Here is a 17,401-nt window from a genome sequence, read left to right as displayed (position 1 = left end):
ATAAGGAGAACAGGCATTTTAACCCCATTTTATAGATGCAGCAACAGAGGCACTGAGAAGTGACTTGCCCAAGGGCACAGAGCAGGCAATTGGCAGAGTCAGGATTAGAATCCAGGTCCTCTAACTCCCAGGCTCATGCTCTTTCCACTAGGCCATGCTGCTTCTCTAACAGTAATAGTGATAATAAAAGTAAAGGTGAAAAAAGAAAAGGAAAGGTAACCACTACTGGTTTTCCTTAGTGAACCCTGCTTCCCATTTTGAAAAGCAAATATGGAACAACTGCATGTTCATCACTTCAATACTTAATGCCATTCTCCCTGTCATGCTATGGGATCTAATCCAGGGGCCTAGTTTTGACAGCAAATTCCTCTCTCCAAATTTGTCCCAACGATGAATGCCTTTTGAGTAGAAAGAAGCTTTTGTGAGCAAAAAAGGGATTACCACAACAAGTATATGTCATTTATTGCTAAAAGTATCACTCTTAGGCTTTAGGTGTGGTGAAGAGAAAACTCTCTACTGAGGTAAAGCTACTAAAAAATCCCTTCTTTGGTGTCTCAGTGTTAACACTGAGCTAGACCAGAATCGACTCACTCTCCCCGGCTGATTTCAAAACCAGTCCTAAAATGAGAGAGGGAGATTTCATTCAAACCGCATGCCTCTAAAGAAGCACTTGGCTCACTGCTGATCAATACCAGGTAAAATCCAGGGCCCCAAGGGGAAACCTTAAGTACGAGGATCACGCTTACTAATGCTACTGTACTCTCCCACGTGCTTAGGACAGTGCTCTGCACAGAAAAAGCACTCAGTACGTACCACTGATTGAATGGTAAACCCAACCGGGGCTACTCTGTCGGGGCTCATTTGTGCCTCGTGCCCAATTCCAACCCAATGTGGCATCTGTTTCCCTTCCTCCACTCCACAAACAGGATGGACAAAACACACAAGAGAGACCGCATACACTTTTGGTGCTTTACGCTGCCCCCGACAAAGACCGGGCAACCTGAAGAGGAGCTCGGCTGGGACTTGCGCGCCGTCCCAGAGACAAAGCCTTCCGTGAGGCTGAAGGATTGGTTTTTTGGAGACAGTGCACGCAACAAACGGTGATGCATCTGCAGTGATTTCAGGCTGAGAGGTGGGGGAACCAGTGCGGATGGGTGGCGGTGACGACGGCGGTGAGTCGAGGCGAGGTTACCTGGAGAGAGCCGGGCTAATGGAGGGACTCCGGGAGGATTTGGTGGGAGCGGCTCTGCAGGGGGAATTACCCAGTACGGGCCACACCGCGCATCCTGGGTCCTCCACCTCCGCGGGGCCGAGGCGAGGACGAGGCTGAGCCGCTGGGTTCAGCTCTTCGGGCTCCACCCTCGCTCGGCTGGGGACGGAGGAGGTGCTGGGCCTCCTCTGCGGTGCTGGAGAGGATTACAGACTGAGGCAGAAGGAGCCCTGAATGTAATACGTGGGTGAGGCGCTCCCGTCAGAAGGTTAGAGACAGTTGAAGATTTAAAAATCGTGGACAGTGGAGTTGGGGGGGGGGAAGAGATGATAGCGTGAGGGAAGAAAAGGAAGAGATGGAAAGAGGAAGAAACAATTCCAAGGCAATGTCCGAGATTCATTAAACTCAGGTAGGTCTATCGATGAATAGCATTTCTTTCCCACAGCCAAGAGTCAGTGAGTTATTACCTGAAACCACGAAGGCTCACACTCTGATTTTTTTTATGGTGTTTCTTAAGTGCTTACTATGTGCCAGGTACTGCACTAACCACATTTATTAAGCGCTTACTATGTGCAAAGCACTGTTCTAAGCGCTGGGGAGGATATAAGGTGATCATGTTGTCCCACATGGGGCTCACAGTCTTAATCCCCATTTTACAGATGAGGTAACTGAGGCCCAGAGAAGCTAAGTGACTGGCCCAAAGCCACACAGCTGACAAGCGGCAGAGCCAGGATTTGAACCCATGACCTCTGACTCCAAAGCCCGTGCTCTTTCCACTGAGCCACGCTGCTTCTCTAAGCACTGCTTCTACTAAGCAATGGGGTAGATACAAGATAATTTCCTGTCCCACATAGGGTTTACAGTCTTAATCTTTATTTTACAGAGGAGGTATTTGAGGCACAGAGAAGTAAAGTGACTTGCCCAAGGTCACACACAGCAGACAAGTGGCGGATCCTGTATTAGAACCCAGGCCCATGCTCTACCCAATATGCCAGGTTGTTTTTTCTCCACACCATAAAATGAATACGGATTAGGACTCAAGTGTCTTTCCATGCTGCTTACCCCTTCCTGCTGCTTGGTTGGTGTGAATGTCCTTCAAGGTTCACGTACTGGTATATGTTATATGATATATATAATATATATATATATATATACCATATATATAACATACATATGGTATATAACATATATACTGGTATATGTTGCCAACTTGTACTTCCCAAGCATTTAGTACAGTGCTCTGCACACAGTAAGCGCTCAATAAATACAATTGATGATGATGATGATGGTAGGTGACTGGGCTAACTGCTTAACTTGGGCTTCCTGGATGAAGATGGTCAAAATTTAATCTCTGCCTCAGAAAAAAGCATACCTACACCTAGGGCCCTTCCCCAACCCATTCTTGCGTTCTCTGGGGGCCTGGAAGATGATAATAATAATGATAATTATGGCATTTGTTAAGCATTTACTATGTGCCCGGCACTGTTGTAAGCGCTGGAGTGGATACCAGCAAATCAGGCTGGGCACGGTCCCTGTCCCACATGGGGCTCACAGTCTCAATCCCTATTCTACAGATGAGGTGACGGAGGCACAGAGAAATTAAGTGATTTTCCCAAGGGCACAAAGCAGACAAGTGGAAGGGTCAGGTTTAGAACCCATGACCTTCTGACTCCAAGCCCATGCTTTATCCACTAAAACATGCTGCTTCTCACTACACCATGTTGGATAGGAGGAGGAGAGGCACGTCCCTGACAACCTTCAGGGTCTGAGGGGAGCCATTCTTTGGTCAATGACACCAATCAAAGAAGCAGGGGGGAAATCAAAGATTTTTCAGCAAAGAGATCCAGCATTGAGGCCAGAAGCCAGGAAAGGGCCACTGAAAATGAGGCATGACTCTGAAAAAACACTTTGGGGAGGACAGAAGTGACTACCAGGACAGTGAAGCCACTGTGGAGAGCTCAAAGGGATCTACAGAGGTTACTGGGTCAGGGGAATGACAAAAACCACTCAGAGAAGGCAGTTGTCGGATATTTGCTTAGAGATCCCTTGGCTGCCTGCTTTGGCATTTATCACACTGAGAGTCAGGAAGTTCTTCCTTATGTCCAATTGAAACCTCTCCCGCTTTAATTTAAATCCTTTGCCACTGATTCTTCAAGATCGCTGAGGGCCAACCAACTGGTCAGGCCCCTCACCATAACAACTGCCTTCAAATGGAAAAGTTTCTCTTCTATAGCTTACACACCCTTCCTTCCACCCTTGAATCCACCCCTTTCATGATTTGGGTCACTCATCTCTGATCTCGCCCTAGATTCCCCCTGCCCTGGTTAAAGTGCAGTGGCTAAGACCGGACCCAGTATTCTAGAAGGATCTGATCATAGCAGACTATCATAGCAGGGCTACGTCTTGACTCTCGCACCCTCACCGCTGTGGCTCTTCAAAAGCAGCATTACCCTACTGACTATATTCCATGCCATTCATTCTGGTCATGTCCTAATTTTGATCAGCTAATGCGCTATTCATTCTCTATCTGCTGAGAATAACGAAGGGAAGTAGCTGATGGGGTCTCTGTCCCACACCCCCAGTTCACCCACAGCCGCATCTCCCCCTGGCACTCAGAGAGCTCCTTCCCGGGGTGTGAGTGAACAGCAGGCAGGCCATCTTGATGGTAAACTTTAAACAAAAACTCTCAATTTCCCCTCTCGCACAGCCAATCAGACTGGACAGGGTCTTTGTTTTCATAAGACATCCCAGCTGGCAGTAAGGCCAAAGGTCAGGCTGGGAGCAGGTGGAAAAGCCTCCCTGTGCAGCCTATCATCTTCCAATCGGGCAGGCCTGCTAAACTAGGGATACACAGCCCGGAGTAGCATATGGCTCCTAAAACTGGAGCCATGTCCCCATGGGGCAGACCTGCCAACACTGGGTTGCCGCCCGCTTACCGTACGATCCTCCTTTCCTGTTTTGGAGGAAAATGGATTGTTCCAGTGGAAAGTTCCTCACGAGAAATACCCAGGCCCTGTTCAGACTCGGCCACTGTCCCATTAGTATTTCAGAGGGAACCAAACTCGGAAGGGGAGGGCGGTATATCCTGGCACCACCCTCCACCTTCTCTTTCTCATAGGCCCAGGGAGAGTGTCCAGCCAGCTCTATTTCAGGATAAAGGGCTCATGATAAAATATTTGGCATCTGCTTGGAACGAATGGGGATTTTAAGGGCTGGCAGTCACGCCCAATGCCCACTGAAACCGGCTCGGTTTCTGACAGACACAAAGATCTGTTAACTCTCTGCAGAGCTTCTCGAGAAGCCACATCAGAGGAACAACCCAAATGCCCAGCGGCGTCACCGTCCTAATCTGAAACAAACAATTTTTCCATGTTAAAGGGTCGCTCTACCTTCCGCCGGCCTCACAAAACCTCAAGCTGCTGTGGAAAGTCTTCACCGTGAAGGGAACAGAGAGAAAATCTGGTCACCCTTACTTTTTACTTGGTTCCTGGATGCCGGCTGCGGTCTTCGACTCCAGGGCGCTATTGAAGTTGTGGATGTTTTCCGAAGAGTAGAGGCCGGCCGGGTTGTTGTACTGGGCAGTGATGACTCGGGGGGAACCGCTGGAAGCGGCGGCAACGGAGAAGGGTATTGCACTCCGGTTGTGTGCACTTCCTATGTGCGTTACTTCCTGCGTGCAAGGGACCAGAGGGAAAGTCAGACTTGTCTAAGCCATGCAATATGGAGACCGGACAGCCAAGGGTCAGATGATACAAGAACAGGCCCCAGAGAACAAAGCTAAAAGCCAAACACAACAGATTTTTCTACGTTAATTTAAGTCTCCGTCATCCAGAATTCTATTTTGTGTAGGGATGCACACAAAGAATTTGAGCCAAACTTTGAGCCCATTTAATAGCAACATTAGAGAAGCAGCATGGTCTAGTGGATAAATCAATCAATCAATCAATCGTATTTATTGAGCGCTTACTGTGTGCAGAGCACTGTACTAAGCGCTTGGGAAGTACAAGTTGGCAACATATAGAGACAGTCCCTACCCAACAGTGGGCTCACAGTCTAAAAGGGGGAGACAGAGAACAAAACCAAACATACTAACAAAATAAAATAGACTAGATATGTACAAGTAAAATAAATAAATAGAGTAATAAATATGTACAAACATATATACAGGTGCTGTGGGGAAGGGAAGGAGGTAAGATGAGGGGGATGGAGAGGGGGACGAGGGGGAGAGGAAGGAAGGGGCTCAGTCTGGGAAGGCCTCCCGGAGGAGGTGAACTCTCAGTAGGGCCTTGAAGGGAGGAAGACAGCTAGCTTGGTGGGAGTCAAAAGGACTTGGGTTCTAACCCTGGCTCTGCTACTTGTCTGCTGCATTACCTTAACTTCTCTGTGCCTCAGTTTCCTCATCTGTAAAATGGACATTAATACTGTGAGTCCCTTGTGGGACATGGACTGGGTCCAACATGATTGGCTGTATCTACTCCAGTGCTTAGTACAGTGCCTGGAATATAGAACGTACTTAAATACCATTAAAAAAAAAATGAAGGCTATGTACAAGACTTTGAAGGAAGCAATCTCAATTTTTCATCAAGTGCCTAAACTCCTAGTGGCAGGTTAAAGTCATCAGAATTCTTCATATCCCCTTTAAAAGTCGAATCTCCTGAGAGGGTGCCTTTATTATCTTTCTTGTGGAGCAATTTGATTTTCATATTTAAAGTTCCCTTGCTTCAAGCAACTTCAGATTATAACGCATTTGATTTAGGTTATTTTAGGTTCGGAGAACACCAACTGAACGGAGCTTTCCCCTCATTCCCTCTCTAACTTTCCGAAGCCCTTCACAACTCCGCTCCGGCAACATGTTTTAATTAAGATTCCGGAATTCATCCATTATAAAATCAACAGGGAAGGGGGCTCTTACTGCTTCTCCCCAACACATGCCCAGCCTTATCTCAAGTCAATGAGACACACACCCAGTTTTTACACCCCGCTATTGTAAGTTTCCTTGGAGACAGCTAAACAGGATGCCAAAACAATTGCGTCAGCCCTGACTCAAAAGGCTTCAGAAATGTCTGGACCCGGGGAAAGCCAATGCATTTCCTGGCATGTTTCAACTCTCACCTGAGGTTCCCGAACTAGCCAGGACAGATCAGAGCAGCTAAAGAATCCAACTATCTCAAAATTCACAAGATATTGTTACCGTAGCATAAACCAGCTTTGAAAACGGTTTTGTCCTTGCAGTGGGCACTTCAGCAGCAGCATTTACTGAGGTCCTACAGTAAGCCAGGCACTGTGCTAAGCACTAATATACTGCATTCTCCCGAACGCTTAATACAGTTCTCTTCATACAGTCAGCACTCAATAAATACCATTGACTGATGGACTGATTACAATAGAATTAGAAGACAGCATCCCTAAACTTAAGGAGTTGTTGCCAACTTGTACTTCCCAAGCGCTTAGTACAGTGCTCTGCACACAGTAAGCGCTCAATAAATACGATTGATTGATTGATTGATTGAGTTTACAGTCCATCAGGAGGATCAGACACTCACATTGCAGATGGAGAACTATTCATTTATTCATTCATTCACTCACTCACTCAATCGTACTTATTGAGTGCTTCCTGTGTGAAGAACACTGTACAAGCACTTGGAAAGTATCATTCAGCAATAAAGAGAGACAATCCCTGCCCACACCAGGCTTAAAGTCTAGAAGGGGGGAGACAGACAGCAAAACAAGTAAACCGGTATCAATATAAATAAATAGAATTAGAATTACGTGATATATAAAATAACAAGGTATATACATATGTGGGTGTAGGCTATGTATAAATGCAATGGGAGCTGTGATAGTTTAAGTACTTAGGTGGGGCAGGAAGGCTGAGGTGGCAGTTGGGAGGCACAAAGGGATATAGGGCAGTTAAAAGTGAGCTCTTTGGCTACTTTGGACTGGTTGGGGCTGGGCTGTTCGGTTGGATGGACACTAAAGAGCTGAGAGGCAATTCTGCCCTGGGAACGTCCCATCCGAGACGTGGATCTGGAATTCTGGGGACTTCCAGATTGGATCAGGGATTCAAGAGAACCCAAGGATCCCAGTTGGGTCAAGGGCGGGTCTAGATAACCCCCTCTGGAAGCAGTAAAGTAGCCTCTGCTGGAGGGTTTACCTCGATTAGGGTTGGAAAATCTGATTGGGTGTCCCTTGAGGACAAGGACTATGTCTTTTAATTTTTCTGTAGGCTCTCAGAAGCTAGTATAGAAGGTGCTCGGCAAATAATGATAACGACGACTGTCCTTGAACAACTGGACTCCTTGGAACTGACAAGGAGTTCCCAGGCCTGCAAAGACCAGCGGTGGGCTTCCTGGAGCAGCCCTGCAGCCCTCCTGCGCCGTTGAATCATCATCACTCATATTTATTGAGCGCTTACTGTGTGCAGAGCACTGTACTAAGCGCTTGGGAAGTACAAGTTGGCAACATATAGAGACAGTCCCTACCCAACAGTGGGCTCACAGTCTAATGCCAAAGCTCAGAGTGAATCTGAAGGCTCTGGACCCTGCTCAGGCCTTGCGGGGAGAGTACTTCCCAAGCGCTTAGTACAGTGCTCTGCACACAGTAAGCGCTCAATAAATACAATTGAATGAATGAATGAATGAGGGGTTGGGGGTGGGTGCTGTCCCAGTTTAAATGCACTGATTAGCACACAGGTCATGGCTTGCAGGGACCTTAGGTCTGCTGCTTCCCAGCACATACGGAAACACCCTTAAATGTCCAAAATGACAGGTAAATGTTGCAAATAGAGATTTTTTTTTTGTGGTCACATATAGCCTTGCCTGGTGCTGTTAATTGTGCCTTGAGGATGATTTTCTTCAAGACTTAGGGCTAGCCATATTGTGCGGGCATTACAAAATTGCCCATAATCACCGAGCCGGAATGCCTGCAGGGCCCAGCCATCAACACACAAAACTATGACTCAGTCTGCATTTCTCCTTAATTATGATGGCTCCTGGGGACCTAGGTGCCATGGACAACTCCTTAATAAACACTTTCCATCTTAAAAGACTTGCCCAAGATTGCCCAAGATCTCCCACAATGCTGCTTTCATCACAGGGGCATTTTTGCCTGAGGGTAGTCATTCTCTTGCTCCCTGGACCCCCATTAGCCAGCTTAAAAGCCACCTGATCCACAGACAGACCTCAATGCCCTCAGTGCACCACCACATACAGTGCCCCAATAATAATAGTTGTGGAGTTTGTTAATAATAATAATAATAATGATGGTATTTGTTAAGCGCTTACTATGTGCAAAGCACTGTTCTAAGCACTGGGGAGGTTACAAGGTGATCAGGTTGTCCCATGGGGGGCCTCACAGTTTTAATCCCCATTTTACAGATGAGTTAACTGAGGCACAGAGAAATTAAATGACTTGCCCAAAGTCACACAGCTGACAGCTGGCGGAGCCGGGATTTGAACCCATGACCTCCAACTCCAAAGCCCGGGCTCTTTCCACTGAGCCACGCTGCTGTTACGCTCTTAATATGTGTCCAGTACTGTACTAAGCACTGGGATAGACACAAGAGGAGCGTGTTCCACATAGGACTCACAGTCTGAGTAGGAAGGAGACAAATATGACTGAATGGATGAATGAATATCCATTTTGAAGACAGGGGGACTGAGGCACAGAGAAGTTAAGTGACTTTCCTAAAGTCATGTACCAGACCGGCGGTGGAGCCAAGATTAGAACCCAGGTCCTCTGTCATCATCATCATCATCAATCGTATTTATTGAGCGCTTACTGTGTGCAGAGCACTGTACTAAGCGCTTGGGAAGTACAAATTGGCAACATATAGAGACAGTCCCTACCCAACAGTGGGCTCACAGTCTAAAAGGGGGAGACGGAGAACAAAACCAAACATACTAACAAAATAAAATAAATAGAATAGATATGTACAAGTTAAATAAATAGAGTAATAAATGTGTACAAACATATATACATATATACAGGTGCTGTGGGGAAGGGAAGGAGGTAAGATGAGGGGATGGAGAGGGGGACGAGGGGTCTACCAAGCCTGTCTTTTTCCGCTACTTCTCAAGGCAAGAGTGATGGGAGGGGCCTCTGGGCTTCACTAGGCACATGAGGTGGGGCTCCCAAGGAGGGGATCGATGAAGTCATCCAACCTTATCTAGCGTTATCCAACCTTGGCTTCACAGACTCCGTCCTCTCCTGGTTCTCCTCTTATCTTTCTGGCCCTTCATTCTCAGTCTCCTTCGTGGGCTCCTCCTCCCCCTCCCATCCCCTAACTGTAGGGGTTCCTCAAGTGTCAGCTCTTGGTCCCCTTCTGCTCTCCATCTGTACTCACGCCCTTGGTGAACTCATTCGCTCCCAGGGTTTCAACTATCATCTGTATGCTGATGACACCCAAATCTACATCTCCTCCCCTATTCTCTCTCCCTCCCTCCAGGCTTGTATCTCCTCCTGCCTTCAGGACATCTCCACCTGGATGTCCGCCCACCACCTAAAACTCAACATGTCTGAGTTCCTTATCTTCCCTCCCAAACCCTGTCCTCTCCCTGACTTTGCCGTCACTGAGGACGGCACTACCACCCTTCCCGACTCACAAGCCCGCAACCTTGGTGTCATCCTCGACTCCGCTCTCTCATTCACCCCACACATCCAATCCATCACTGACACTGCCGGTCTCACCTCCACAACACTGCCAAGATCCGTGGCTCAGTGGAAAGAGCACGGGCTTTGGAGTCGGAGGTTGTGGGTTCAAATCCCGCTCCACCCACGGTCAGCTGTGTGACTTTGGGCAAGTCACTTCACTTCTCTGTGCCTCAGTTACCTCATCTGTAAAATGGGGATGAAGACTGTGAGCCCCCACTATGGGACAACCTGATCACCTTGCAACCTTGCCAGCGCCTAGAACAGTGCTTTGCACACAGTAAGTGCTTAATAAATGCCATTACTATTATTATTATATCCCGACTGGACTACTGCATCAGCATCCTCTCTGATCTCCCAACCTCCTGTCTCTCCCCACTTCAGTCTATACTTCACTCTGCTGCCTGGACTATCTTTGTACAGAAACACTCTGGGCACGTCACCTCCCTCCTCAAAAATCTCCAGCGGTTGCCTATCAACTTTCGCATGAAGCTAAAACTCCTCACTATTGGCTTCAAAGCTCTCCATCACCTTGAACCCTGATACCTCACCTCCCTTCTCTCCTTCTACAGCCCAGCCCACACACTCCGCTCCTCCGCCGCCGCTAACCTCCTCAATGGGCCTCGTTTTTGCCTGTCCCGCCGTCGACCCCCGGCCCACATCCTACCTCTGGCCTGGAAAGCCCTCCTTCCTCACATCTGCCAAACTAGCTCTCTTCCCCACTTCCAAGCCCTACTGAGAACTCACCTCCTCCAGGAGGCCTTCCCAGACTAAGCCCCCCTTTTCGTCTGCTCCTCCTCCCCTCCCCATCGCCCCTACTCCTACTTCCCTCTGCTCTACCCCCTTCCCCACCCCACAGCACTTGTTTATATTTGTACATATTTTTTATTCTGTTCATTTATTAATAATGTGCATATATCTATAATTCTATGTATCTATTTTGATGCTATTGAGGCCTGTCTACTTGTTTTGTTGTCTGTCTCCCCCTTCTAGACTGTGAGCCCGTTGTTGGGTAGGGATTGTCTCTGTTACCAAAGTGTACTTTCCAAGCGCTTAGTACAGTACTTTGCACACACTAAGCGCTCAATAAATAAAATCGAATGAATGAATTAAGTGAAAAATGGTGGCACAGCAAATTCTCAGGGCCTCCTGAGAATTTCCCCCAAGGCACCGGCAGACTGAAATACACTGAGCTACACTCATTCTTAACAGTCTAGGAACCGCCACTGAAGTGCATCCCGGAGGCAGTCTCTCTGAAATTTTGGCTAAGCCAGTGCTGATTATTTTTAAAGAGATTTTCATTTATTGTACTTATTCTAAAACGGCCAGACAGGAAATGAGTGAAAGGCAATAACTCTTAGCCGGCAGCCAAACCAGGGAAGAGAATTGACAGCACATGCCAAGGCACAGAAGAAGCACAGTGTCTTGTCTGTCATGAAGGAAAACCCTGCAGCTTCAACCCACCCCAGGAGCGGAAACTTGGCCCCCTGGGATCTCCAGAGGAGTGAAGCCTGGACGGGAGAGGGTTGCCCACCTGAGGTTCAGAAGCTAAATTCATCTTGTATGGGTGGCGTTTCCCTTCCTCAGTCACAAGAGGAGACCAGACTTTGTGTTCCGTCCTGCAACAGAGTAAAATTGCGCATTCATCATTCGCGTGCCGGAGACATTAAAAAATGACAGCCAGACAGTGGTAAATTTGGAACTAAAATGGCATCAGAGACAGTGTTAGAACTACAAGTTTATCACAGTGACAGGCAAGGACAAACGACAGAACACGGCAGAGGAATTTGGAAGTCAGACACTTGTATGTAGGAGCCCCACGGTGGGACAAGGACTGTGTCCAACCTGATTTAGCTTGTTTCTATCCCAACTCTTAGTACAGAACCTGGCGCACAGTACATACTTAACAAATACCATAAAAAAAAAGAAAGCCTCACCACTTGAAAGAAAGCCCAAATGACCTAAATGCACCACAAACTTCAGCAAAAATGCAGTCAAGAGATAAGGAAATATCAAATTCTATCAGCGGGTTTAAAAATACTGTAATGGGATCCTGGAGATCTTTAGGAGATAAAGTCTCTCCTATGAGAGAAAAGCAGCATGGCCTAGTGGAAAGACCACGGCCCTCAGAGTCAGAGGACCTGGGTTCTAGTCCCAGTTCTGCCATTTACCTGCTGTGTGACGTTGGGGAAGTCACTTAACTTCTCTGGGTCTCAGTTCCCTCATCTACAGAATAGGGTTGCGATACCTGTTCTCCCTCCTACTTAGACTATGAGGCCTGGGGACCTAATTATCTTGTATCCCCCCTGCTGCTTAGTACACTGCTTGGCTCAAAGTAAGTGCTTAAAAAATACATTATTACTAAGATGTTTATTATTATTATATAACACCCACAGGTGAGCAATGAATTGAAGATGACTGGTGACCACAATACCCCTCCTCCAGAAATACTACTACTAATAATAGTGGCATTAAGTCCCTACTATGTGCTAGGCATTGAGATAGATACAAGGTTATGAGAACGGCCACAGGCCCTGTCCCACATGAGGCTCACAATCTAGCTTATCCCCATTTTACAGATGAGGAAACTGAGGCTCATAGAGGCTGAGTAACTTGCCCTAGGTTTCCACAAAAGCCACTGTATAACTGGAATAATACCCAGGTCTCCCTGACTCCCAGTCTAGTGCCCTTTCCACTAATCCCCCGTGAAATTAATGGTCCTGTATATTCTATCACCCACAGAGTGTCCTATTTTACTGTCCCATTTCCAAGATACTTAAAATTTGCTACCATTGTGGTGGCGGGAGGGATGAGGGCGGAGGGATTCAAAGAGTCTGGAATTTGGTGAGTCACAGAATATAAAAAACAAGGCTCCTCCTTTTGTTGGTTGCTTCCTCTACTTTTCCCGTTCTTTCCCCGCTCTGATATTTCCCATCTGAATCCTGGAAGTGGTAGCGTTGAGTCAAAGCGATCTTTTCTTCCCATTAAGAATATTTGGACCACTGTACGCAAAATACACTTGGGGATGGGAGGGGAAACATAGGCAGTGGCAAGTGAGGATGCGGGGAGACAAAGGAACTGGGAAAGGCTGAATCCTATGGAGCAGCACTGTGAGACTAGCTTTGTGGGAACTCTGGAGCAGAGTTGCGAGGCTAGCCTTGTGGGAATTTGGGCAGATCCGAAGTCCCATGGGCTAGCCAAGCTTTCGGGGTCAGGGCAGAGGAAGAGAGCTGGAGTGGGGAGGGCGAAAGCAGAGAGTTGCCATGTTTGGTTTTGGGTCCTACCCCTCTTTCTTGCTTGTTGCTAGCGGTGTCATCTGAGAATTCCCTTTAAGGCTCTCAGGAAACCCAGGAAAATATGTCAGACCTGCTCCAAAGTGTAGCCCTGGCCCTGGCCTCGGATTATTATTACACGATTCATTCATTCAATCGTATTTATGGAGCGCTTACTGTGTGCAGAGCACTGCACTAAGCGCTTGATGCACGATGATGCACCCAGGGCTGCCTGATGCCCAGAATACACAATGAAAACCCTCAAGACTTTCATCTAATGCCTCTGAACCCTCTATATGTTGCCAACTTGTATTTCCCAAGCACTTAGTACAGTGCTCTGCACACAGTTAGTGCTCAATAAATACAATTGATTGATTGATTGATCTGCTTAGAACAGTGCTTTGCACATAGTCAGCATTTAATAAATGCCATTATTATTATATCCAAGGATTAGAGATCAAAGGCCCAGGCTTAACTGGGGATGGATATCCACGCCATCTATTCATTCATTCAATCGTATTTACTGAGCGCTTACTGTGTGCAGAGCACTGTACTAAGCGCTTGGGAAGTACAAGTTGGCAACATATAGAGCCAGTCTCTACCCAATAGCGGGCTCACAGTCTAGAAGGGGGAGACAGACAACAAAACAACACATATTAACAAAATAAAAATAAAATAAATAGAATAAATATGTACAAGTAAAATAGAGTAATAAATATGTACAAACATATATATATATATATATATATATACAGGTGCTGTGGGGAGGGGAAGGAGGTAAGGCGGGGGGGGAGGGGGAGAGGAAGGAGGGGGCTCAGTCTGGGTATAATCTATTGAGCATTTACTGTGTGCAGAACACCTACTAAGTGCTTGGTAAAGTACAATATAATAGAGTGGGTTGATAGAAACTATCCCTGCCCACAAGAAACAGACAGTCTACAGGGGGAGACAGACATTTAAATAAAGTACACATATGGAAAACAGTAAAGTATAATGGGGATAAGCTAGATTGTGAGCCTCATGTGGGACAGGGCCTGTGTCGGAGCCCAAAACCTGGGGTGAATAGTAAATCAATCAATCGTATTTATTGAGCGCTTACTGTGTGCAGAGCACTGTACTAAACGCTTGGGAAGTACAAGTTGGCAACATATAGAGACGGTCCCTGCCCAACAGTGGGCTCACAAAGTGCTTAAGGGTTTCATAGGTAAGTATATAGTCAAGGGTGAGGGGAGGGCAGATGGGGAAAGGAGGACTTAAGGGAGGCCTTTTGGAGGGAGATGTGATTTCAGGTGGGTTTTGAAAGTGGGATGGGTGGAGCTAGGGTAATCCTGCCCTACTCCAACTTGGACAAAAATCTGCTGAGATATTATTAAAAAAAGGCAGGAATACAATTCAAGTGACTTCAGCTTATATTCTTTTTGGCCTAAGGAAGGAACTCTGAGAAAATGGATATGATTTTTGAAAAATTCATTAGGTCCCCAAATTGATATTGTTTTGGTTCTGCCTTCATTTCTCCCCTTCATGTCCATCTCCATCTCCTTCAGCTGCTCCCTAAGCAGAGAGTACACGTAATCTGAGGGTCATTTGGTTTTGGGCAAATCATTTAACTTCTCCATGCCTCAAAGTCCTCATCTGTAAGGTGGGAATAAAGTACCTGTTCTTGCTCCCTCCTGGATTGTGAGCCCATGTAGGACAAGGATTGGGTCTGATCTGATAATCCTGTAATCTACCCCAGCATTTAGCACAGTGCATGATGAATAGCATAATTACTATGCTCGCAGAGCATATCAGATTTCTACCACAAACAGAGATTTCAGTGAGGCCCTGTGGGGATAGAAAGAAGAGGTGGTGTGATAGCTCAGAGGATTTTTGGCTGCAGCTCACCTTCACCTCAGCTGTCTAGGTGGTATCATTTTTGTTTAATGGGTTTTTTAAGTGATTACCATGTACCAGCACTGAGGTAGATATAAGATAATCAGGTCGGAAACGGTCCACGTCCCATATGGGGCTCAGAGTCTTAATCTCCATTTTACAGATGAGGGAACTGAGGCACAGAAGTTAAGTGACTTTCCCAAGGTCATACAGCAGACAAAAGGTGGGGCCAGGATTGACGGGGGAGGGTTCCAGCTGCATAGGACGGAACATCCCAGATGGAACATCCCACCCAGACAGTAAATCCGGGAATGCACCAGAGCCAAAAACCTTCCCGTCTTCCCCGAAAGAGCCGCAGCATTGAGCAGGGCCAGATATCCCAAGCCCTGCTAACCGCCTACACTAAAATAGTAATAACAAAAAAAACATAATAATGACAATAAGCAGCGTGACTCAGTGGAAAAAGCATGGGCTTGGGAGTCAGAGGTCATGGGTTCTAATCCCAGCTCCACTGCTTGTCAGCTGTGTGACCTTGGGCAAGTCACTTAACTTCTCTGTGCCTCAGTTCCCTCATCTGTAAAATGGGGATGAAGACTGTCAGCCCCACGTGGGACAATCTGATCACCTTGCATCCCCCCAGCGCTTAGAACAGTGCTCAGCACATAGTAAGCGCTTAACAAATACCAACATTATTATTAAGTGGTATTTGTTGTCAAGCACTGTACTAAACACTGGGTTAGATGCAAGATAATCAGGTCAGACACAGTCCCTGTCCCATATGAATCCCCACTATATATATATAATATATATCCTGTATATATGTATATATATACATACATATACATATACATATATATACATACTCAACAACAACTCTCTCCTCGACCCCCTCCAGTCTGGCTTCCGTCCCCTTCATTCCACGGAAACTGCGCTCTCAAAGGTCACCAATGACCTCCTGCTTGCCAAATCCAACGGCTCATACTCTGTCCTAATCCTCCTCGACCTCTCAGCTGCCTTTGACACTGTGGACCACCCCCTTCTCCTCAACACGTTATCTGACCTTGGCTTCACAGACTCCGTCCTCTCCTGGTTCTCCTCTTATCTCTCCGGTCGTTCTTTCTCAGTCTCTTTTGCAGGCTCCTCCTCCCCCTCCCATCCTCTTACTGTGGGGGTTCCCTAAGGTTCAGTGCTTGGTCCCCTTCTGTTCTCAATATACACTCACTCCCTTGGTGACCTCATTGGCTCCCACGGCTTCAACTATCACCTCTACGCTGATGACACCCAGATCTACATCTCTGCCCCTGCTCTCTCCCCCTCCCTCCAGGCTCGCATCTCCTCCTGCCTTCAGGACATCTCCATCTGGATGTCCGCCCGCCACCTAAAGCTCAACATGTCGAAGACTGAGCTCCTTGTCTTCCCTCCCAAACCTTGTCCTCTCCCTGACTTTCCCATCTCTGTTGACGGCACTACCATCCTTCCTGTCTCACAAGCCCGCAACCTTGGTGTCATCCTCGACTCCGCTCTCTCATTCACCCCTCACATCCAAGCCGTCACCAAAACCTGCCGGTCTCAGCTCCGCAACATTGCCAAGATCCGCCCTTTCCTCTCCATCCAAACCGCTACCCTGCTAATTCAAGCTCTCATCCTATCCCGTCTGGACTACTGCACTAGCCTTCTCTCTGATCTCCCATCCTCGTGTCTCTCTCCACTTCAATCCATACTTCATGCTGCTGCCCGGATTATCTTTGTCCAGAAACGCTCTGGACATATTACTCCCCTCCTCAAAAACCTCCAATGGCTACCGATCAATCTGCGCATCAGGCAGAAACTCCTCACCCTGGGCTTCAAGGCTGTCCATCCCCTCGCCCCCTCCTACCTCACCTCCCTTCTCTCCTTCTACTGCCCAGCCCGCACCCTCCGCTCCTCCACCACTAATCTCCTCACTGTACCTCGCTCTCGCCTGTCCCGCCATCGACCCCCGGCCCACGTCATCCCCCGGGCCTGGAATGCCCTCCCTCTGCCTTTCCGCCAATCTAGCTCTCTTCCTCCCTTCAAGGCCCTGCTGAGAGCTCACCTCCTCCAGGAGGCCTTCCCAGACTGAGCCCCTTCTTTCCTCTCCCCCTCGTCCCCCTCTCCATCCTCCCGTCTTACCTCCTTCCCTTCCCCACAGCACCTGTATATATGTATATATGGTTGTACATATTTATTACTCTGTTTATCTATTTATTTATTTATTTTACTTGTACATTTCTATCCTACTTATTTTATTTTGTTGGTATGTTTGGTTCTGTTCTCTGTCTCCCCCTTTTAGACTGTGAGCCCACTGTTGGGTAGGGACTGTCTCTATGTGATGCCAATTTGTGCTTCCCAAGCGCTTAGTACAGTGCTCTGCACATAG

General features: G+C 47.3%; 1 protein-coding gene across 2 annotated transcripts in view; it reads right to left on the bottom strand.

Annotated features, from left to right (window-relative positions):
• PDLIM1 (PDZ and LIM domain 1) overlaps positions 1 to 17,401 on the bottom strand; it is a 62,439-nt gene that overhangs the window by 24,478 nt on the left and 20,560 nt on the right. For both annotated transcript variants that reach the window (XM_038743693.1, XM_038743694.1), the window contains exons 3-4: positions 11,394 to 11,478; positions 4,684 to 4,880 (exon numbers count right to left, since the gene is read on the bottom strand). In XM_038743693.1, the coding sequence (XP_038599621.1) occupies positions 4,684 to 4,880; positions 11,394 to 11,478 (282 nt within the window). The remainder of the gene's footprint in view (positions 1 to 4,683; positions 4,881 to 11,393; positions 11,479 to 17,401) is intronic.

The sequence above is a fragment of the Tachyglossus aculeatus genome, chromosome 3 (genome assembly GCF_015852505.1).
Source record: "Tachyglossus aculeatus isolate mTacAcu1 chromosome 3, mTacAcu1.pri, whole genome shotgun sequence".
NCBI lineage: Eukaryota > Metazoa > Chordata > Mammalia > Monotremata > Tachyglossidae > Tachyglossus > Tachyglossus aculeatus.
Note: the sequence above shows the minus strand (reverse complement) of the source record. Positions and strands in the feature narration are given on the sequence as shown.